This window comes from Lichenostomus cassidix, chromosome 9 (genome assembly GCF_008360975.1).
Source record: "Lichenostomus cassidix isolate B80296 chromosome 9, HeHo_3.0, whole genome shotgun sequence".
Classification (NCBI taxonomy): Eukaryota; Metazoa; Chordata; class Aves; order Passeriformes; family Meliphagidae; genus Lichenostomus; species Lichenostomus cassidix.
In genome coordinates this window covers 772,465-794,577 of record NC_139490.1, presented here as the reverse complement: position 1 = coordinate 794,577, position 22,113 = coordinate 772,465, and the positions used below count along the sequence as shown (strand labels likewise).

The window sequence follows — 22,113 nt, the reverse complement described above, 5'->3', positions numbered from 1 at the left end:
AGTCTCCTGTGCTAGTTTCAGCTCCAGCTGCTCCCATCTGCACAAGGGGATACAATTCTGTGCTGTACCACTTCTCCTGAAACAGCAAATTTTAGTGTAAATAAATTCCCACGTGAGAAACACAGAAGAGAGAAGAACTTGGAGCACCCGAGTAGGGAGGTCTTAAGTGTTCCCAAAAACTCTTGAAAGCTCTCAGAGATTGCCTTTTTACAGCAAACACTGACTGAAAACTGGGAAATGCTTGACAAGAGCAACTCCACAGACCTCTTGGAAGTGCCCATGAACCACTGATGCACTACAAAGAATTCAGAGAACTTTACTGGGTGATGATTACTGCAAATGAGGAGGAATTATATATTACCTCAGAGTCTGGGTGAATTTTAATTACTTAGAACTGAATGCACAGTTTAAGAGAGAAGTTCTGGAGATGCTTTCCATATATACATTAACCTTGATCCAATTAAAGCATTTAATATATTTGACATTTAAGTTAGACTTAATTTAATAACAAATCTTAAAATATTATTTGAGATCAAAGATGCAGTGTCTTTGAATCTTTTATCATCCTTTTAAATCTCTTCAAGCCCTTGTCAGTCCTTTAGCATACTTTTAGGACTACCTTGAAGCACATGCAGAAATTTCTAAGATTTTATTAGAAATGGTTGCTTGTTTCCATAATGAAATGTAAAAAAGGTAACACAGTGCCCTAAAAGTAGGTGAGGGACTATAAGATTCCCTGTTAAAAATAATAAACACACTGAGTCATTAAGGCCTATGTGAGCTCATCAAGTGGAGATTAGACAAGAAAAATGCTGACTGAATTCCAGTGGCAGGTATTCCAGCTCTCCAGAGAGCAGGGGTATTTTAAAGATATTTCTTTCTCCTTATGAAGACCTTTCTTGGTGTTGCTGCTTCTGCTGAGTCCTTTCCCTGCAGTATAAAACTACAATGTGCTGTGGTGCAATCAAAAAGTACACAGAAAATGCGGATTTTAAAGAAGCCTCTTCTACTGTCCAGACTTAGGACTTGTTCATACTTGATTTTGCCACAAAGCACCCTCTGTTCTGGGCTCCCCAGAGGAGGGTAGAGCTTCTGGCAGTTGTGCTTTGCTTTAGGAACTGGAAGACACGAGAGGCTCAGAGGCATCTCTGGGACACCTGGATTTGGATGCACATCCATCCCTGGGCACTTGGATCTGCCATGAGAAGCTGCTTCCCCTTGTCAGAGCCCTTGGGGATGGGGTGGGAATAGAGATCCTTAAGGACATTGTTCTCCTGAAACAAAGGGGAGTGCATTTCAAACAAACACTTTTTTATATGGCTAAACTCCCCCAACTGCCTCCAGAACTTGCACAATACAGGCAGCTTGGACTTGGCTGAGAGGATTTTTTAAGAATCCACTTCACAAATCGGTTTTGTTTTGCTCTTGCTGTGGGGTGAGCAGTAGGAATACCACAATGGAAAAAAAAGAAAATACTCCTCCAGCCAACCACTCTGCTCTCCCAGCCCTGCAAACCCACTCAGGCCAATTCAGAAGCAGCAGCAGAACTGAGAGAAAATGTTTTAACTCCAGAGAACCCTGAAGTATTGATCTGTGGGCAGAGTTAGGGAGCCAGAAAGTGGTTCACTGATGAAAGCGTAGGTCAGTGCTCCACTTGCTGGTGCTGCAGCTGGAAGCACTTCTGGGTGAGCAGGTTCCCAGCAATGTGTCACTCCATCCCACAGCCACGGGCACGGCGAGCCTGGCTCTGCTTCACAAATAAGGCTGGAGAAAACATCATGAGATCCATTACTCAAGAGAACCTGCAGTCCAAGTAAATGTGTCGCAATAGGTGTGTCATAGTGTCACCTCTAATACACAGGGGATAGGAGGTACCTCAGCCTTTCCTCTTGATTCTCTTGCGTGAGCTGGAGCCTCAATAAATGATCTCCTTGTCTGTGGATGCAGAAAACAGGTTGAGTGTCACATTTTAAATGATAAAGTAGCTGAAAGGGAAGGTATAGACACTGAATCCTTCAGTTACTCATCCTTGCTATAAGGACATGAAGAAAAGGCCGTGATTAGGCTTTTCAGCGTCTGTGTGTAGTCCTTAATCTTCCCATTCCATTCGCAGGGACTTTTCCTTTACCTAAGTTTGTATAATGAGGCTCTGAGGAATTAGATAATTTTCCTACCCTCTACCAATCTTGTACAAGTTTGATTTTTGTTACTTTGAATATTCAAGTACAAGAGACTCGGGGTTAAAGTTCAGTGACTGCCTGAATGTCATCAAGGTATCAGTGGAGAGACTGAGTGTACAGGATTGTGCACATCCCACGTGGTGGTGGCAAAACAGCTCAGGGTGACCCACAGGAGAACAGCTTGGAGCCAGGTTCAGAAGTAGGTGTACAAGTTCTTTCCTTTGCTGCTCAACCACATGTTTGGAGGTCACAGAAGTATCTCACAGGGCAAAGGAATGACACCCTTTAAAGCAGCTTTAGTAATGCAGCAGCAGCAGTCCTGCTGGATTCCAGTTGTGTGTGTTGGGCTGTTTGTCCTGTGGCTGTGATAGGAGCCAGCAGTTCCTGTGGGAAAGCCCTGGTTCACTCTGCAGTGGGGGTGCAGAGGGGCTGGAGTTGGAGGAAGGCAGAAGTCTCACCCAAAAGTGTGAGCTACAGAAAGCGAGAATTAGGAAGGTGACACTTTAGATGTTTGGTAATAAATAAGTGACTGATTCCTTTACGTTTTGCCAGTGTGGTGTCCCCTAGCACAGCACTGCCCTGGGACACTGAGGATACCCACGGCTCACTGGCGGGCTAGCCTGGCCAGGAAAGCCATGCGGGAGCTAAAACCCCGCAGGTCTGAGCTGCCTAGAGCCTCTCTCGGGGTCAGTGACACAACGCCCGGCTGAGCCGGCCCGCGGCACCTGTATGGCGGGCAGTCCGGTGCGTTGTTCTGCCGTGTTTGCCGTGGCTCCGGCTGGAAATGTGGGGCGGCAGCTCCCTCTGCTGCCAGCAAACCTTCCCCATCCCCAGCCCTGCGCTGCAGCCGCCGAGGAACAGCCTGGGAATGGCCATCGGGTCTGTGCGGTCATTCCCTGGGCACTGGCCGGAGCTCCCACTCCTCACTGCCCCCAGCACAGCCTGCAGAGCTGGTGGACTTGGAGAAATCACCTCAAATGGCATTTAAATCTTATTAACATTAGGACAAAAATCTTTAATGCTTTTTGTACTATTTTCCTCCAGTTCCCTGGGTTTTTAGCACCTTTTAATGCAGAAGTGACCAGTACAGTTCTGCTCCTTTCTCACTCAGTGTGTTGCTCGGGGTAAAATTGCCTGGAACTATAATTCCACATTTTCCACAAACCTAGTCGGGACTCTTAGGAAAGCCACAAAACCTTTGAGGACTTGGTGCTGAAGGCACTGGGCATTCCATGTGCTTCCAGCAAAGCAGCCTGAGGCTGCTGCCTTTGTCCTGTGCTTGGCTTTTCTCTTTCAAACTCAGAGGGGAAATGTGGGTTAGATATTGGAAAGAAATTCTTCCCTGTGAGGGTGGGGAGGCCCTCACAGTGTGTGCTTCCAGGCCCTTTCTCTGTGTCCTGCCATGGACATTGGTGGCATACCTGGAAAAAATGGGTGCCAAAAAGCCACAGGAGCTGGTCAGTCCTTAGTCCAGTTCCTTCAGCTCAAAGCAGGTTTTTCACACTGTGTGTATTTATTAGTCCTTTAAAGCACCATTAGTCTTTGGTGTGATTGCTGCTCCCTTCTGTGGCATTCCAGCTGCTGATTGGCTGCTAAAGAGCAGGGAATAGTGCAGGAAAATCATGATCAAACACCCGCTCCAGAAAATACACAGAGGAAATACCTGAACTGAGCAGACACTGAGAAAGAAGGTGTTTCACTTCATACTGTGTCAAAATGTCATTTTTATTGCATTATATAAAGTTAAACATAAGAAATGTGTGGTAAAATGACTCAAACCATTTGCCATGAGCCATGCTGATAACTGCACTAATTCCAGAGGAAGCACTTAAGTAATTCCATTGAGTTTAATAGGCTGGTAATCAACAGTGATTGCAGCTCAGCCTGGAAAGGAGTGTACCTGATTTGTTACTGTAATGAGATCTGTGAAGCACCAAGAGGAAACATCCCCTGGCTCTGTCATCCTGGAGAGCATGTGGTAGTGAATTAGTTACTGACTGAGCTGGAGAGGGGCAGCCTGGGGCTCTGCTGCCACCACTGCCACCCTTTCTCCATCTCCATCCATGCCCTGTGCTGCTTCCCTCTGCTGAGAGATGGGCTTTCTGTTCTTCCACAATTCCATGTGCAAGTCACTGTTATCCATGTCCCTGGATTTGTGTGTGGGGAATGGAATCATGTTTGGGCCAACCAGTTGATTGGAGCAGCGTTTTCAGCTCGATTGCTGCTTGTCATTTTCAAGTCCAGTCCTGCCCTCCAGGCATTTGGAGTGAAGCTTCTTCGAGGGACATCCATATGTTACCATTTCATCATGAAAATGGATGTGAACTCCGTTGTTTCCAGTGGTTGTTTGTCCCAACCTTAGCTGTCATTTCTTCACCTCTTTGAAGGGGTGACTGAGGGCAGAACTTGGCTCTTTTAGCACAAGCATGTGAGCAAGGACTGTGATTTTTGTGACTCATACTTAATTATTTTTCCTTGTACATGCAGTTATCTTGCGTATTTCTGGTGCCAGGCTTTCTGCTCAAAGCAGCTGAGCAAGAACAGAGACATTTAGAATGAATAAGTTGTATCACCAGTACAAATTTGCAGTAATTAAGGGAGATGAAAAAAACCCCTCAGAAATGCAAGTTGGAAAGTGGGCCCCTGTTCTGTGCCAGGAGTCCTGGCAATGCATAGAGGAGGACAAATGTTGGAATTACCTGCTCCTCATCAGCCACCAAAGTGGGACAGGAATCCAAACAAATGGGAAAATGGTTTGTGGTGGTTCTTCTCACACCTGAGCCACTCCCTGAATGTCCATTCACTTGTGTCCCTTCTCCCTCTGCTGGAAGAGAGAGCTCCAGCCTGGGGACAAATCATGCATTAACTGCAACTCCACAGGAGTCCAGGGTTGCAACTTCATAAAGGAAAAAGGAAAACCCTTCAGTATTCCCAATCACAGCTTGCTAATGCTTCCCTTTGCCCTTAATTTTTGGGGGTTTATTTATTATTTCCTAAATAAATTCAGTAAAGTAGTAAGGATTTCCCTATTTTGGAAAATCTCATGGCCTCTTCCACATTCTGTTATAATTAGTTCAAGACTATCTACAACTGTTTTCCTGGGAGGAAACCTTTCCTTGGCTGCAGGAATGCTGGCTCCACTTCCCTGGAATCTTTTAGCAGTGTGCTATCTCCTGACAGGATGCAGGTTTCAGAGTGATTGTCCAGGCTTTAGCAGAGCAAGATCCAGGTCTGTGAGCCAATTCTGGCATTGCTGCATGTTCTGGGAGCTTTGTCAAAGATTGGGTTCCTTAATTCCAGGGGCTGAACTTTGGCTCCAGAAGTTGTTTTGTTGTTCTCACTCTACTTTTAGCGACATTATCCTATGTTTGAGGAGGTAAAAATAGAACAAAAGCCACTCAGGATTGTCAAAAAGGACTAAACTCAATACATCAGAACAGAACAAGGCAGAAGTACAACACCGTCTTGTCTCCCCAACCCTCACATGATCCCAGTTTTTGGCAGAGGTGACTGTATGTGGTGGAGATGATTGTTTCTTTAATTGCTCTGTTTTAACCTTTACTGAGAAGTGCTGGGCTGTCCTGAAAATGTGACATCAGCCTCACTCTCTGAACTCAGTGAAGTTTCACACAGGTGAAAATAAGAAGAGAGCCATGAACTGGGCACCCCTCATCAGTCATAAAAGCAACAAATGAGGTGGATATGAGGGGATTGAAAGTTCAGATTCTTAAATTATGTCATGTGAGACCCTGTAAAGCTTTGATTTTCTTCCTTTGATCATACCAGAACCACCTTGCACACCCTGCAAATTCTTCTGTAATTCTGTCTGAACAATCCCACTTGAAATTCCAACAAGCACAGATGATCAGGCAGATTTCAGAGTGAGAATGAATAATGAAAGTTCATTATGTTCTACAATGTGCCATTTAGAGCAGCCAGGTTGTTCTGAGCTGTAGTGGGTTCTGGGGCTTCCTGAATGAGTTATGGTACAGAAGATGACCATAGGTACTTCCTTCTTTTGCTGTTTGTCATTAAGAGGGAAAGATTACCTGCTGGGGAAGATGCGCTGAGGTCTCTTTGCACTCAGCAGGAGGTTGTGACTGTCAGAGGTGACAGAAGGTTTTTAAGACTTCTCATCCTGTGGCCTGAGGCAGAAATGCTGATTTCTGATGGCAGTTTCCCACTGCAGGGGATTCCTACAGAAGCTGTGGCCTCAGGCACGTCCTGTCCCTGCTGTCACTGTCTGTCCCCTCGTGGCATTGGCCTTGTGTGCACAGGACAGCTCTGCCACTGCCTGTCCTCACCCTGAGTGGTTCTTATCTGAAAACAGACAAGAAAAATTGAGGCATTATGGGAAAATGAGTGTGGAGGAAGTTAAGAAGAAGTAAAAATGTCCCCCTGTATTGCTCTTACCCTAATCCAAGCCCTATTGGCGTGTTGTGATGATGTAGGGAGAGACTCCCCAGTCTGCTCCCCTCCAGCATGTGAGCAGTGAAGAAAGAAGGAAACACCCATGGAAATGACTCCCTTGTTTCCTATCCGTGATGTAAGGACAGTTATTTTGTTCTTGAGCTTGGAGAATGCAGTTTATAAAGACAGAATGGGTTTTCTCCTGGGAAGACAGTAAATAAGTGAAGGATCTTTCTTTCACTTTTTCTTAGTGCGTTGTGGAAAATTGAATTTTCCTGACGTAGGTTTTGCTGGGCAGGGAGGTGGAGGGGAGCAGACTGTGAGGGTGGTGGCAAGCAGGGCTGTGCAGCAGCTCCCTCCCCATGTGCAGATCCTGGGAGTGCAGCTCTCAGGGGAACAGTGAATTTCCCACTGACGTCAAGCCCTGGACGTCACACTGACGCATCTGCCTGCTGTCAGCCACACGGGATGGATCATTGCTCTTGCAGCAGGCAGGAGGAGAAGGCACTCTTCTGTGAGTTCCGAGAGTGAAGTGTTTGTTCATTTGCACTGCAGATGTTCCTTCTGTTGTTCCACCTGCAACCTGTTTCGCAACTTGCAGTTGTGTTGGGACAACATGTACCATTTTCTCTGCCTTTGGGAAGCCACTGACTTCGATTTTTTCAGATTGGGATATAATTTCCACTGAAATTTGGCTTAGTCATTTTGTTGCCTTTTTCTACTTCAATGTCTTTTCTCTTAAATGTCTTCCTAACATTTATACAGACCAATATTTATTGCCTGCTGCTGGCTGCAGTGCTGCACTTGCATTAAGTGCCTAGTGTACACCACAGGGAGTTGCTGCTCTGATCATGATTTGCTGTTTGTTTGAAATTTTTTCAATGGGAGATAAGCAGGCAGACATTCAGCATTCCTACTACATCTCTAAGTGTCCTTGGCAATGCTCAGTGCTAAATCCATCCTGTGCTTAAGCAGTTCGCAGTTCCAATTGTCATGGTGACCTTTGCTGTTGTCCTTATTCAAATCTGGCAGCAGATAAAGGGTGTAACAGTTCTGAGAATCTGAGCAGAATAAAAAAAGCTCATTTATGTTTCACTGAAGAGTGGTGAATGAAATCACACAGTCACTCCCATGGATTCTCCTATCAGCAGGCAAAGTGGAATGGATGGATCCTGGCACTGGCAAATGTGTTTTTTGTAGGAAGAATTCAATAACACCTTCTGTTTGAACAGATTTGTGGGGTTTTTAAGAGACTTGTTTTCACTGAACAAGGAGCTGTGCCAAACTTGCCCAGCTCCCAGTTTTCCCAGTGCCTGTTGCTGAAGGTTAGAGATACCCAGTGAGCAACACCAGAGCACTGCCCTAAGATCTCTGTTCTGTCTTAATTGAAATTGAGGACTGAAGGGAGGCTGGGCATTGTCAAAGAAATAGGAACTTTACTGTCTTAAAATAGGATGGCAGATAGGACACTGTAGGGGCTCAAAGACCAGTGATATCTTCACTGTTAAAAGGCTTCTGGCAGGTCTTTCAGAGGCAGTGATAGATGAGACATTAAAATAATAACAGAATCTGATTCAGGGGCCAGAGCAATTTCAGAGCACTGTGGTACTGGATGTTGTCAGGGCCTGGTGGAGTGCAGGCACAGGAGTGAATAATACAAAATCTATAATAAAAGCACTGGTAAAATAGCCAGGAAAACAAAATTACTGCACATTTTCCTAGAAAATAAATCTATTTTCTGTCCCCTAAGGCTTGTTTTCTGCCATTTATGAGAAAGAAAGGCCCATTTTGCCATCTAATGCAGCTTACTCCAAATGAGTTTCAATTTTCTCTAGACTATGAATTTTTTTTTTGCAGATCCTAACAGCTTCAGCAATGCCAGTAGAAAAGGCTTATGATGGGAAACTGAAAATGGCTACATCTAACTTGGGCCACAGCCTAACAGTACCCTACTTTTCCAGGCCCAATGCATCTGGCAGCATCTGGGCTTGTAATTCTGGGCAAAAATGGTTCCAGGTGATTAAAAATAATGCCAGCACCCCACCCCAAAAATAAAGCCATCATTTGAGCCTGAAGTTATAGTTTATCTCACAGGTTAATAACTGTAAGCTAAAGAAAGTTGCGTATATGCATTCATTTTTGCACATATAGCAGTGAAGATAAATTTAGCTTATAAAAAAAATCAAACAAAAAATACTATGTAAGCATACAAATCAGGCTGTTTTGTGAAGCTCAGTAAACATAAAGGAAGCAGCATTTTAATCAAAATGAGGAATTGCATCCTAATCACCTCTCAGCACATGCATATTTCATAAGTACATGTTCTGCAAAGCAAATGCTGTGTAAGGAGCTGCTGTTCCTCAGTTCCTCATCTCCTCAGCTTTTCCAGCACAAACCAGGCTGTCTCTGCATACACCCAGGAAAATGGGAGCCATACTTTCTAACGTATGTGGGAAATAGTTGATAAAATAAAACAGTAGCAGCCATGCAGTGGTCTGAACACAGACCATTCCGCTTCTGCTGGTCCTTGTCTCTGGAATTTGCAGGGCAGAAGCACTTGGGTCCCTCTTTGTCCCCAGGTGATGCTCACACGAGGGGCCTGGAGCTGCCTTGGAGGAGCAGGTTGTGCTCTCCCAGCTGGAGATGAGGTACAAAGACCAGGTCCCAAGGAAGCAGCAGAACCTTTAGGTGCATACACAGGGTGTACATCCCAGAAACATCCTGAGCTCCAGCATCTGCCAGGAACTGGGATGTTAATCTGAGAGTCATGACATGAATCAGAGGATGAGTGAAAAACATAGGAAAAGCACTTCAAAAAGAAGTGGACAATTTTCCAGAGATTAGATCTGATATCTAAAAACTCTTGATGCTCATCCAATGCAAAGAAGGAAATGAGAGGCTGTAGCAGCCTGGGTCCCTAAAGTATTGAAAGCTATTCCTGTAACATCAGGTAATGTCGGTGTTTATGGCATGATTCAGTGCAAATCAGTCCTGTGAGTCAGGATGGTTCAAGGGTCTTGGAGGTTGAAGGGGATGGTGGTTAGTCCTGATGATGAGATGATCACACTGTTACCTTCTGGTCCATGCTCATTTATTGCCTACATGAAGCTTAACAGGGAGTTAAAGAGCTGGTTTAGTACCTGGTAGATAGTGTGAGATCACTGTGGTGAGCAGCACTGTCAGTACCGCTGAGGGTCGGGAGAAGTTTTCCTATTAATTTCCTCTTTTCTAACATTTTGGTGTCAGTAGGAAGGGCTGCAGTGCTTTCTCTACTCAGAACACAGCTGGGCATGCTCACAGAAACTGAGTTTGATGGAGTTCCTAAAACCTGAGAACCTGATCCATTCTTTTTGTGCTATGTTTTAACTAGACAGCAATAAATAAAATCAGTTCTTTCATGGACTTTACTGAGCAAATCCCCCATGTGTTTCACTGGGACAGACACCCTCATGTAAATCTGAAACACACACAGGAATGGAGAGCAGAGCAGACAGAAGGACTTGGAGCTTGTGATTGCAGTCGTGAATGTGTTTAATTTTTTTATTAAAATTCTCTCCTGATAGTTTAAAAACTGCTGTGGATGCCAGACTGAGGGTGGAGGCAATCAAAAGGATTTCTCCTGATATTACTGTTAAATGAGTCAGCCCAAAATCTGCTCCCAGGGCACCCTGTGACTGTGCTCACTGATCCACACCTGTATCCCCAGGAGGGAACTCCTTGAAACTGGGATTTGATTCTCCAAGCACATTCCTGTTCCCTAGGAAAACACATGGCTCATGGGCATCTTTAGTAGGTGCTTCCTGGCTCTTTTGAGTGTCATGTACTAGAAAAAATACTGATGATGCCTTTCAGCTGCCAGCATGATGTGTGTGTTGCTGTGCCCAGAGCCATTCCAGGGACAGAGCTGTGTTTCCATCCCTGTGGTGCCCAGGTGTGTGAGGGGCGTTTGGGGCCCCTTGTGGTGTACAAATGCAGACTGTGGATTTCCCAGCCCTTTGTGCCTGGAGCTCCCACAGTGAGCTGGGGGCCAGGAGACAGTGCCCAGTTCTGCAGTAGCTTTGCAGTGATTTCATGGGAGATGTTCCAGCCTTGTGCTGCAGTGCAGAGGGGCCCAATGTCTGTCTGTCTGTCTGTCCTCCCCAGCAGCTCCAAGCTGTGCTGGGTTGAGCTGCACACGGTGAGCTGTCGTCAGGCCAGGGTGAGGGACTGTGTGTCCTCAGTGATGGCTGTTTTGCCAACAGTGACACTGATGGAGACTCCACTTCCCTGTGAACACAGAGTCCAGTTTGTCATCAGCCCCAGGGAATAAGATAAACACTCGAATTGAAAAGATTTGGTGTTTGAAAATACTCTGGCTTCTTCTCAAGCATTATTTCTTTTATCTATCTCTGAAACCTTCGTCTCTGAGGGAGTGAGCCATTGTTTCCATCTGGGCTGATGAAGAAGGATGTTTATGGTCAGGCTTTCTGTGGTCCCTGGTATCCTGCTGACATGCTGCGTCCAGCTTGTGCTGGCACTAAGCCTGTCTTCTGCACTGTCTGTCATGATCTGAGTCTCAGAAACGGCAGATCAGAGAGGCTGGAACTGTCACTGCAGTTGAAAGGCTGTTTGCTAAGTGTGATTTTATCTTGTTTGGGAGGTTTCCCCTCACAATCTCATTAAAATATTCATGAGTTCTTTCTCTTGACTGGAATCAATAAATGCTTGATGACAGTAGCCCAGCTCTGCACTTCCTTTCTGGATGCATCTTTTAATATTCCACGTTTCTCATCTGTTACCTCCTAATCAGGGTCCAGCCCCAGGGCAGACCTTTGTCATAACTTGTCAGGTGCTCGTGTTCATCCCCTGAGCATCCCTTCCTCAGACACACATGAGACTCATACTCCGGAGAGTGGTGACACTGACGGTGCCAGGGCGTTTCCCAGGGCACAGATTCCCAGGAATTACAGCTGGTGGCAGCCCTGCTCCAGCAGCACTGCCCCAGGCTGACGGTTCCCCATCAAACGCAGGGTGTAGGTAAGAGCAGTGCCAGCCAGCACTAAGAACACAAGTTCCTGGTCCTCTAGGGCAGAGTTTGGTTCCAGAGCTTTCAATCTGTCATTGAAAATCAATTTGATCACAGCTTCTGGGGCTGAATTTCCGTATCTGCTTACTCTGACTTCCTTGGAGCTGAGTGAGAGAGAAGGTGATGGGAAAGTAAAGATGGAGCAATGAAGGGCTGAGACAACCCACAGCAGAGCTCTTGGGAATACCCAGCAGGCAGTGGAATGTGCAGTTTTACACATGGCTCTTGCAGCCATTAATTTCATCATTATTGCAGAAAATTCCACATACACAGCTGATTTTCTGCTGCTTCCAGATGGGGTCACAGCTGGGTCATTCCAAGCATATGCCATCTTCCATTTTTATTCCCTCCCTTCAGAAAAGGATAACTTTCTTCCCAGCAGTTTGGATTCTATGTTTAACCCTCTCTGTGCAGCTCCCCACAGTGGTGTGGTGTTACACACTGCACCACACTGGCTTTTTCTGCAGCATGCCACAGACATTTAGGAGCTTCCCAAGCAGTGTGCTGTGGCTGGGTTTGCTCGGTGAGGGGTGTGACCTCACTGACACTCTGGATTACAGCTGCTCCACGGCTGCTACAGCGACACAGCGAAACTAAAATCACTCACCTTTAGCTCTCCATGAATTGCACTCCCAGCCTGCTGGGCTCTGTGTGGAACGAGGCCAGGTGATTTTCTCTTTGGTATCATTCCTTACTGAGGAGAATTCACACCAGGATAAGGAATAAATACATGTACAGTGAAGGACAGTGCTTCTGATTGGGACCTCCCATCATGCAGGAGGCCGAGTGCAGAGCAGAAAGGGAACTGACACTAAGGAATCGACAGCTTCCTGCCTGCCTGGCACAGTGCAGCCAGGGACACACACAGAGGTGTCTTCTCCTTTCTCAAGGCACCCTCCCATCATTTCCTGTGCCTTTTTGGCAGTGCCATGTTATTCCACCCTAGCACTGTTTCTTTAGGAAGTTCAGGACATGGGGGGCAGTGATGACTCTGCCCACCTCTCTGCTCACTTACCTGTCCTTGCCTCCCCCAGACCTACTTCAGTCCATTCGTGAATTTAGGGGAAAATTTGGAGTGAAATTATAATGCAAAGTTAATATTCCTGTAAACTTTGAAAGATTGCAATGTGAGCTCATCCTTGAGATGAGAGAATCTATCAGGTTCATTTGCCCCAACCAAAGGAGATGTTTCAGCGCTTGGATCTCCTTAAATGTGCAGGTCAGCTCCCTGGAGCACAGTGTGGAGGAAATCCCTCTGCCCTTTTGTGGAGTTGTTTGGTTCTTACTTATCTGTAATTTTAAGATGAAACTGATCCTTCTGTACATTTTATCAGAATTTATCAGTCATGGTAAGGAAAGATAAATAAGAAGGGGAACTGTTTGAATTCATCACTCCCAAGACCTCTTTGTAACTATGGAATGACTAAAGGAAAGAGCATCTCACCATAAGTTGTGATAAAAGCTGCCACAGAGAGTGGCAAGGTACAGCTCAGATCATAAAATACCCTGTGTAAGAAGGCAAACAGAAGTGAGTTATACATCACCTGCCTCGAACAGGCAAAGCAATAAAAAGTGACTTTCTTCCCGAGTACACTGATGAACGTTTCCTTCCAAACACAAACAGGAGGCACAGGATGGATTGCTCTGACTGCAGTGTCAAAAAGCTGCAGAGAGGCAGAGGAAGAAAGCAAGCAGGAGAAGTGAAGTGTGTGAGGAAGAAAGTCCTGAGGGAACTTGCAGGACATTTGTTGCTCTCTCTCTGCCATCGGGGCTGTGGACGTGCAGGGTAGCTGTAATGGCTGAGGGTACAGCAGAACAGTTTTTCAGCATCTGATGAGGCTCAGGCTGGAGTCACGCGAGGAATGGAAGTTTGCAGACCCCAGGCTGAGCTGAGCTACGACAGGGCAGCTGCCGCCGGGCTGCCTCACACAGCTCCCGGCTGTCGCTGCAAGGTGGCCCTGAGCACGGAGCATCCATCCATCCGTGTGCACGGGTGGGAATGCTGGAGGCAGGGCAGAGCCCCTCCTGCATCCCCGCATGCTGCGGCTGTGCCGCTGCCAAGCCCGGAGCGCGGCAGTGCCAGGGAATACGAGCATTCCAGCTCGGATTTACGGGAATGACATCCACGGCTGACATCAACTCGCAGGATTTGCATTGGATTTCGGTGCCGCTCGGAGGTGTGGCTTAGCGGGACTCTGCTCCAGGCTGCCGATCCAGCCGGGAGGAGCTGTGAGCATCCTCGCTCGCTCTCTGCTATCCTGCCGGCAGCTCCTCCCTCCTGCAGCTCAGGCAGCGCAGGGGGAATCCAACAGCCTCTCCTACGATGTGTCTGCCCGAGCTACTACAGCCTGAACACAGCCCGTACTGTGCCTCCCCTGCAGCCGAGCTCGTGAGTGGGGCACGGTGCCTGCCGTCCGACCGGGGGAATGGCATGTGGACTCCTGAGCAGCCTTGATTCACCATCTGCCAGCACGGGAACGATTTTGAAGAATTCAATATTTTTCAGCACCTTTGCTACTTCACTGTTGCCTGGCTTTTCGAGAGCATGAGTTGTGGTTCTGGCATTAGGGATGCTGCCACCTGAATATTGCTTCATCAGATGCCACAAAAGAGAGCCTAGGAAAACAAAGAAACTTGTGATATGGAGCTGACAGTTCTGGTTTCAGCTGGTGGAAACTTGCAGAGTCAGTGAGAAGGCAAAGAAAAAGATGCCCAGGACAATGTCTGTAACTCCTGGTAATTTGTCACTCAATGGGACGAGCTCCTTCACTGAAAATCACAGCATTATGGACAAACCCAATGAGCAGAGAACTTGGAATGGCCTTCTGTTCTGCTTGACTTTTGCCATTGCACTCCCAGCCCTTCTGGGCAGCATTTATTCCCTAGTTTCCCTGCTGAAAATGCAGAACAAAACCACAGTTTCAACGATTGTGACTTCTTTGGCAGCAGATGATCTGATCAGCATCGTGTCAGTGATTATTTTCATGCTCATGCAGTGGTCAAGCGAAGTCTTTCCCCAGCGTCTGTGCACCACTTCAGCATTTATGTATTTATTCCAGGGCATTTCTAGCAACCTGAAAGGGTCTCTTATAGTTTCTTACAACTTTTACACCCTCCACACGACTGGGACACTGAGCTGCCGCTCCTGCAAGCACCATGTGAGTGTGGTTTGGGCCATCCTCACCATCTGGACTGTCAGTTTGCTGCTGTGCATTTTGCCTCTCTGTGGTTGGGGCAGCTATATCCCCACCTCCTGGGGCTGCTTCACCGACTGTGCCAGTTCCTACAGCCTGTTTGTGTTCGTTGTGTACTCGCTGTGCTTCTCCCTCCTGGCAGTGCTGGCTGTTCCCCTCACTCTGCAGCTGCTCTGCTCAGGTGAGCCACAGCTGCTGCACACTGAGTACCTGCAGGGCTCTGGAGGCTTCATCTCCCCTGGGACACCACGGGGCTGCGGTGCTGCTGCCCCTCCACTGTCACTGCTGGACCCTGGGGATAAAACCCTGGAGCCTTTCCAAAACTCGGAGGCGGTTTTTGGGAAGGGCGTGGCTGAGAGCAGCACACAGAGGAGGTGCTTCACAGTGGGCTTTGCCCAGAAACGATTCTCGCTCATCCTGGCACTGACCAAAGTCATTCTCTGGCTCCCAATGATGGTAAATTCTCAGATGGCTTCACTTTCCAATGTTCACTTACATTTCAGTGGGATATGACCTTTGGGCCATGGATTGAAAGACATGAACAGTGGCCATTGCAGCTGTTCCTCGTAGTGTAGCTGTGCCAGCAAAAGTCCTCTCCAGCAGGTCTGTGTCACTGCATGAGTTTAACTGGTGCCACTGGCTTTGGCAGAGCCTGGTTCATCACTCTGACACTCTCTCATCACATCTGATCTGATTCATACCACCTGAATACAGGGGTAGGAAGGTTCCCCTTTGGTACTGATGAGGTTTGCTCAGCATTCTGGGGCTGGGAATTGAGCTATGGGCCCCTCTGTCATGTCCTTTAACCCAAATCCTTTGGGTTACAAAATAGGAGTTCATTAGAAAAATGCTATCTGGTTGTACCTTCGTACAAGGTGGGAGGGAGTGCTGTCATGTGCTCATGTCTGTGTTTGGGAACAGGAACCTGGGACAGGGATCTGTTGGACACAGGGAGCACAGCTCTGGGGCACGGTGTGTGAGGATGGGTTTCCTCATTAGCACACGGGACTGGCTAGCACTGGGAGCTGTTCAGTGGTGCTCAGCATCCACACTTAGCTTCAGTGAGGGTTTTTCTGAGAAATGCAGCATGAGAGGAGAGCAGTCAGCATGTTTCCTCTGCTGTCTGGTAGAGCCAGAGCTGTTGTGCTCAGCAAACACTAATGACAATCTGTGTCGTACAGTGTTGTCATATTCATAGTGAGATGTTCTCTTTGTTCCTGGAAGCATCTCATGTGCCTGAAGTGATTTAAATTTCAAAGTGCTCTGCCTTTCAGATACAGATGGCTGTCCAGTACATCACTGGGCTGAGGAGCCTTCCGTGTGAGACACTGAGCTTCCTGCTGACCGCGCTGGCTGCCACAGTCACCCCAGTGTTTGTCCTGTCACAGCACTGGCTCCACCTGCCCTGCGGCTGCATCATCAACTGCAGGAGGAACTCCTATGCAGTGTCTTCAGAAGATGCCAAAAGTAAGTGTGGAAGGCTTGCCTTGGTGTGACAGAGGATGCCAGACCTTCCCTGGTAACCTTCTTGGGATCTTCTAGAGTCCTGTTTTTCCCTGGGCCTTATGTAAAAACAGCTGGAGGATCAGAGTGGGTCAGCTGGAAGGAACTCACAGGGATCATCTCATCTCACATGCAAACATTAAGGACTACATATTTCTGAGGATGTGGGAATTGTTTCCCATTCTCTGGAGTGAAAATCCTCTGCCATCAGTGGATGAATTCCTGACATTCACTGCATGTCCAGGGAGACAGAGCCCCTGAATCCTAGAGAAATGCCATCCTCAGTGCCCAGCTTTCACTTGCTTTAAACACATTCTCCAGGTGCAGCATGGCTTGTGCTGCCCCTGCTGCCCTTTTAGTCACTTTCCTGGAAAGAACAGCTTGCAGTCCATCAAGAAGGCAATTCCTTCTCAGAAGTCTTTCTTCTCAACAATTCATTCTTTTTATGGAGAGAAAATTATTGCCTGTTTCCAGCAGGAACTGGATAATTTAGTCCATGTTTTAGCATGTCATTTTCATTGTATTTGTAATCTCATTTTTCTTCTTGCTCTCAACTCCTAACACGAGGTTTCTTTCCTTCCTGCTTAGCCAAGCACAGGGGTTTTGAGTTCAACCTGTCGTTCCAGCAAGGCTATGGAATCTACAGAATATCCCAGGAAAATCCTCCCCACCACACCAGCGATGGCAAATCCACATCCTACCACAACCTGGTGAGCTCTGACTGCGAGGAGCCAGAGCCTGGCAGAGGCAGCCATGCCACCAGCTCTGGGGTCCCACCCATGGCATTGGGACAGAGCTCCCGGGGCACCCCGGGGGGGACTAGGACAGACTCCCCAGACCCGCCTCTGGATGAGCCAGGGGCCTGTCAGGGCCAGGAGGGCACAAACTGTGATCCATCGGTGTTCCCTGAAGGACCTGAGTGGAGGTTGTCCCACGAGGAAAGCCACAAACCAGAACTCTCAGACTGGGAGTGGTGCCGGAGTAAATCCGAGAGGACTCCTCGGCAGGTAAACAGGAATTTGCTTTTATTCTTTTCTGATAATAAGAGCTTCCTTATGAAACAGGAATGATTTTTACTGACACTGATACTTCTGTTAGTCCTATTTTTTAGTGAAACTCATGGCATTGGATGTTTAGTAACCACAGACCTATTTGCAGGTGCTGATCCTGCAATAATTCTTATTTGTCTTCTCAGTCCTGGGGTTTTCTTATTTTGTGTGCACTTGCATGATTTGTATATGGTAAGAATTAAGTATGAATTACATTAATTCATCTTAATGAATAGCAAGTTTCTCTGCAAAGAACAACAAAGAATGACAAAGAATGACACTGCAAAAAATGACATTTTCCAGAGAACTCCACTGTGGAATTCAGTGGATATTGGGCATTACAGTGGGTGGGAGTGGGGTAAGAGCCCATGTGAAGTCTGTGAGACAGGAGCTCCAGAAGGCTTTAGGCTGGAAGGGACCTCTGGAAGTCACCTAATCCAACCTCTTCTTCCAGGCAGGGTGACTTCAGAGCCAGATCAGCTTGTGTTCAGCCTTTGCATACACGGGAGGTGTGTAAGATGTATTTTGTATTCAAATATGGGAATCTCTCTCCATCTGATAAACACAAGTTAATCATCTGAGTCACAGTAGGATTTTGGCTGATATTTCAAATCTGACTGCTCATCCCTTTCACAAAATACCAATGCTCACCCTGTTGCAGTGTGCAGAGATGAGTTCCTGCATTTGGGGGCAAAGGAAGTGACTGGTTCCTGGTTTTAATCTACCAGTTCTTGCCAAGGCCTCGTACATGTACAGCTTGGTTAATAAAGTACTGTATCAGTAGGTTCTGAATTATGGCTCTCCTTACAGGAGCTTCCAGATGATTTTTAAAAAAAAACAAAATTAAAAAAAAAAAATCCTTTCCCCGTGTCCCCGGGTGCCAGTTCAGATGCAACCCTGGGACTGCAGCAGGAGTGAGCAGCTCTTTGTCAGCAGCTGGCAGTGACTGCCTGGGGGTGTTTTGTGTGCCCTAGGGCCTTGTATGTCACTTTTGGACATAATCTTCACTACATTCATTACAAAGAACCACGGCTCATCCATTTCTGACATTTTCCCACATATAACCCAGTGCCAGGCATTAAGGTTCCTATGGGTAAAACTCACAGGCTTTGGAGTTACAGCTCTGCCTGCTTCTGACATTCAGCAGGAGCTGCCAGAGCTTCACAGCTGACATTTGCTTTGCTGCTGGGAAAGGGCAGAGTGTGAAACTCCTGTAAGCTTTGTAAAAATAACTTGAATGCATTGCTCAGGTGTGTGTTGGATGAAAGATCCGTTTGGGCCACACATGAAGTAAGTTGAAAACCATCTCTTGTATTCCTCCTGTCTGGAAGTACCAAAGTGTCTAAGAAAAGCCACTCTGTTCTCATCACTGTGCATTTCCCATGTGTGTTAAAAAAGGAGTCTCCCCCTAGCATTGATTGGCCATGTCCTTCTGCAGGAAATACAGGGCTTCTTACAGGAGTCCAGAAATACAGGGGTTCTTATTAGAGTGCTGCTATTTTTCATTTCAAGAGGAGAAGCTGTAAGAACTGACAGTAGGAGGCAGAGCAGCCATCCCCATGGATGTGGGATCAGCGAGTTTGATTGAGCTGTTTGGAGAGCAGGGTGCCAGACAGGACCTGGGATGTATTTGGTTTCCTCTAGAAGCTGTGGAGTGGCACTTCTTGGGGTGACAGTAGGTGACAGTAATGATTGTGGAGCTGGTTGTTTCCTCATTGTCTGTTCTGTGAGTAAAGAGCTGCTCCATCAAAGTGATTTCTCTGGAATAAAAGTGGCAGGAGAGAATGAGGCAGCAGGCTTTACTGAATACATGATAGGACGGCTGTAATGGAGAGGGAGAGAGAAAATGGTACTTGTCATTTCTAACTCCTGCTTGGGTGCATTTTTGAAAAATACCTTTAACATCTCATAAAATACCTGTGTATCTCCCTTCCTAAAGAGATTGAGTGTAAATATGTCATGTCTTATTTTGCCTATGCTTCAGTGCCCTCAGGCAACAGAAATCTCCCAGGCTGGCAGTATGTTCCAGGCTTGCTGATTATTTTTCTCTACCTCATCTGTTGGTTGCCTCAGGCAAACTCTTTGAAGAGACTCTGTACAGGACCTATTTATGTGCAAGCAACTTCACAGAGGAGGAGCCAGTGCAGGCAGGAGTATTTTAACATGATAAATACACAGCATCTCACTCTCTGCAGGGAAGTTGTGAACCTTCCTTTAACACCAAGCACAGCACAGAAGCTGAGTTAGGAATGGCCTTGAAGATTCTCTTTGCTTCCCACGGGCTGGGTGGGAATCTGTCCTCTGTACCCTGCTGATGTGCTGAGCTGTTCCCATCAGGGTTCTTCCTGCTCAGGTGGTTGGAACTTGGTTCCTGCTTTCCAAAGAGGTTCCTGTGGCTGGAAAATCAATGTAACATTTCATCTTCTCACTTTCCCCCAGAGGTGTGTGTGTCTTCACCTTGGATATTCAGTTGCTCTTCCTGGTACTGACATGTAAATCTGTCTGTCTGGCAGGCCAATGGCAAGGGCTGGGCTCAGGCCATCTGAGGCGAGCTTGTCTCTTCCTGCCATACCCCCTTGGCTCTACATTTACTGCAGTCAGCCTCGGAAAACGCAAATCATTGCAGTAATTAATTTCACTGCAGCTAATTTTAATTTGTAGGGAAGTGGAAGACTAAGCTTCTGTTTTAAAACAAACAGAAAACTCATTGTCTCTGGAAAGAAAAGTCGGGATCCTTACTGGAAACATTCTAAAAATGGATCTTTTCGGCTCAGTCTGTTTTAGATTGCTGGTTTTCTGTTTGGGAAGGCAGCATGGCCCAGTGGGAGCGACATGGAGCTGGGACATGGCACAGGCTGTGTGTGCTCCTGGTGCTTCTGTGTACAGTGCAGAAGTACATCTGTGCTTCACTGCGACAATACTGGCACAGTCTGCTTATTCCAGGGCCTGTGAAAACAGGAATTGTGAGGCACTACAAAGTGCCTTGTGCTTGAGTCTGTCACCAGACACTGTAGAACCAGCTGGCGTGGTGTCCCAGTGTCTCACTCAGCCTCCAGCTGCTGCTCTGAGCATTTCCAAATGGAAAGAGCTGCTAAATGATTAGAAAATGCCTCATTCTCCAGGCCCGGAGTGTTCATTACAGCAAGTGGAGATTGCTCATTCTCCTTCCAGGTGCCTCAGACATCCCCTTCATGTTCCTCATGTTCAGGCTTACAAATCAAAGTGTTTGGTTAAACAGGACGTAACCTTGCACTGAAGGAAGCAGCTTTTATTTAAACTATTTTATTTTATTGTTTGTATTTCGTAGATGTCATGGTGAGTCACAGTCACCTGGGACTTCATACACTAAGGTGTACAACACTAAAATCTTCTTGCTACTGTTTCAAGTTCTAAACACCAGGTGTCTGAAATTCTGCAAGGAAAGGCAGAGAGTTAACAAACGGAGCACACTTGGGTCATTTGGAATGGATTTTGCTGTGGCCACTGCTCATCACTAACGCTCCTTGTTCCCTGCAGCGCTCAGGAGGAGCCCTGGCTGTGCCCCTCTGTGCATTCCAGGGCACCGTGTCTCTGCAGGCCCCCACCGGCAAAACCCTCTCCTTGTCCACCTACGAGGTGAGCACCGAGGGGCAGAAAATCACCCCCCTGGCCAAGAAAATCGAGGTGTATCGCTCCAAAAGCGTGGGGCACGAGCCGAGCCCGGGGGAGCCTCGGGACGCGTTTGCCGACACGAGCGTTAAGATTCACCTGGAGGTGCTGGAGATCTGCGACAACGAAGAGGCGCTGGACACCGTGTCCATCATCAGCAACATCAGCCAGTCCTCCGCGCAGGCACGGTCACCCTCCCTGCGCTACTCCCGCAAGGAGAACAGGTTCGTGTCCTGTGAGCTGGGGGAAAGCGCCTCCTACTCGCTGCTCATCCCCTCGCACAGCCCCGGCAGCGACTTCAGCATCTCCATCCCAGACACCGTGGAGGCTCATCGGCAGAACAGCCGCCAGCAGCACTCGGACAGGGCTGGCTACCAGGAGGAGATCCAGCTGCTGAACAAAGCTTACAGAGAGCGGGAGGAGCAGGGCAGCAGCAGTTAAAAGGTGTTCAATCTCCACACCTCAGCTGCTCGGACAGACAGCACTCCACTTGGCTTAAGGTACCCAAGCAAGTACAGTATCAGCTGGTTTTTTCCTATCATACAAATTTTATTTGGATGCATTGTTGAATCGATTCAAACTGTTAACGCTGTATCAAGGGGATAGCAAATACCCAAGTGCTTTACAGCTTTCCATAGCGAATTTTAAGTTTTTTATTTATATATCTTATTTATTTGAGGAACATGTGTGTCTAAAGGGAATCCTAAATAAAGTCTTAAACCCCAGCTTTGGTGTTTGTTGGCACTGGGTGGTGTGTCTGCAGGAAGCTGTGGAAATGACGGGGCAGCTGCACAGGTGGGAAGTTACAGCAGTTTTTACTCGCAGTTCTTGTCAACATTTAAATGGACATAATACTATAAATACATTTTTAACACCTGGATCACACCTGGATATCACTTCGAGCTCATTGGCTGTTCTTTGTTTCACGGATTAAATATCTCGTCTTGTTTATTAGGCTTCAAAGTATACATAGATCAAACATTGAGAAAATGATACATATTCCCCACTCTGCACCACCCCGGCCGGTCGGGGACTCGAACCCGGACCTCTAGCGGCGGGTCAGT

At 47.1% G+C, this 22,113-nt stretch overlaps 1 protein-coding gene across 1 annotated transcript; it reads left to right on the top strand.

Moving 5' to 3' along the window:
* Positions 1 to 13,886: 13,886 nt before the first annotated feature.
* Positions 13,887 to 21,971, top strand: GPR149 (G protein-coupled receptor 149). Its single transcript, XM_085068884.1, has 4 exons — positions 13,887 to 15,305; positions 16,124 to 16,316; positions 16,941 to 17,359; positions 20,918 to 21,971. The coding sequence occupies exons 1-4, from the start codon at positions 14,364 to 14,366 to the stop codon at positions 21,488 to 21,490; spliced, it is 2,127 nt and encodes a 708-aa protein (XP_084925010.1). The 5' UTR covers positions 13,887 to 14,363; the 3' UTR covers positions 21,491 to 21,971.
* The last annotated feature ends 142 nt before the right edge of the window (positions 21,972 to 22,113 follow it).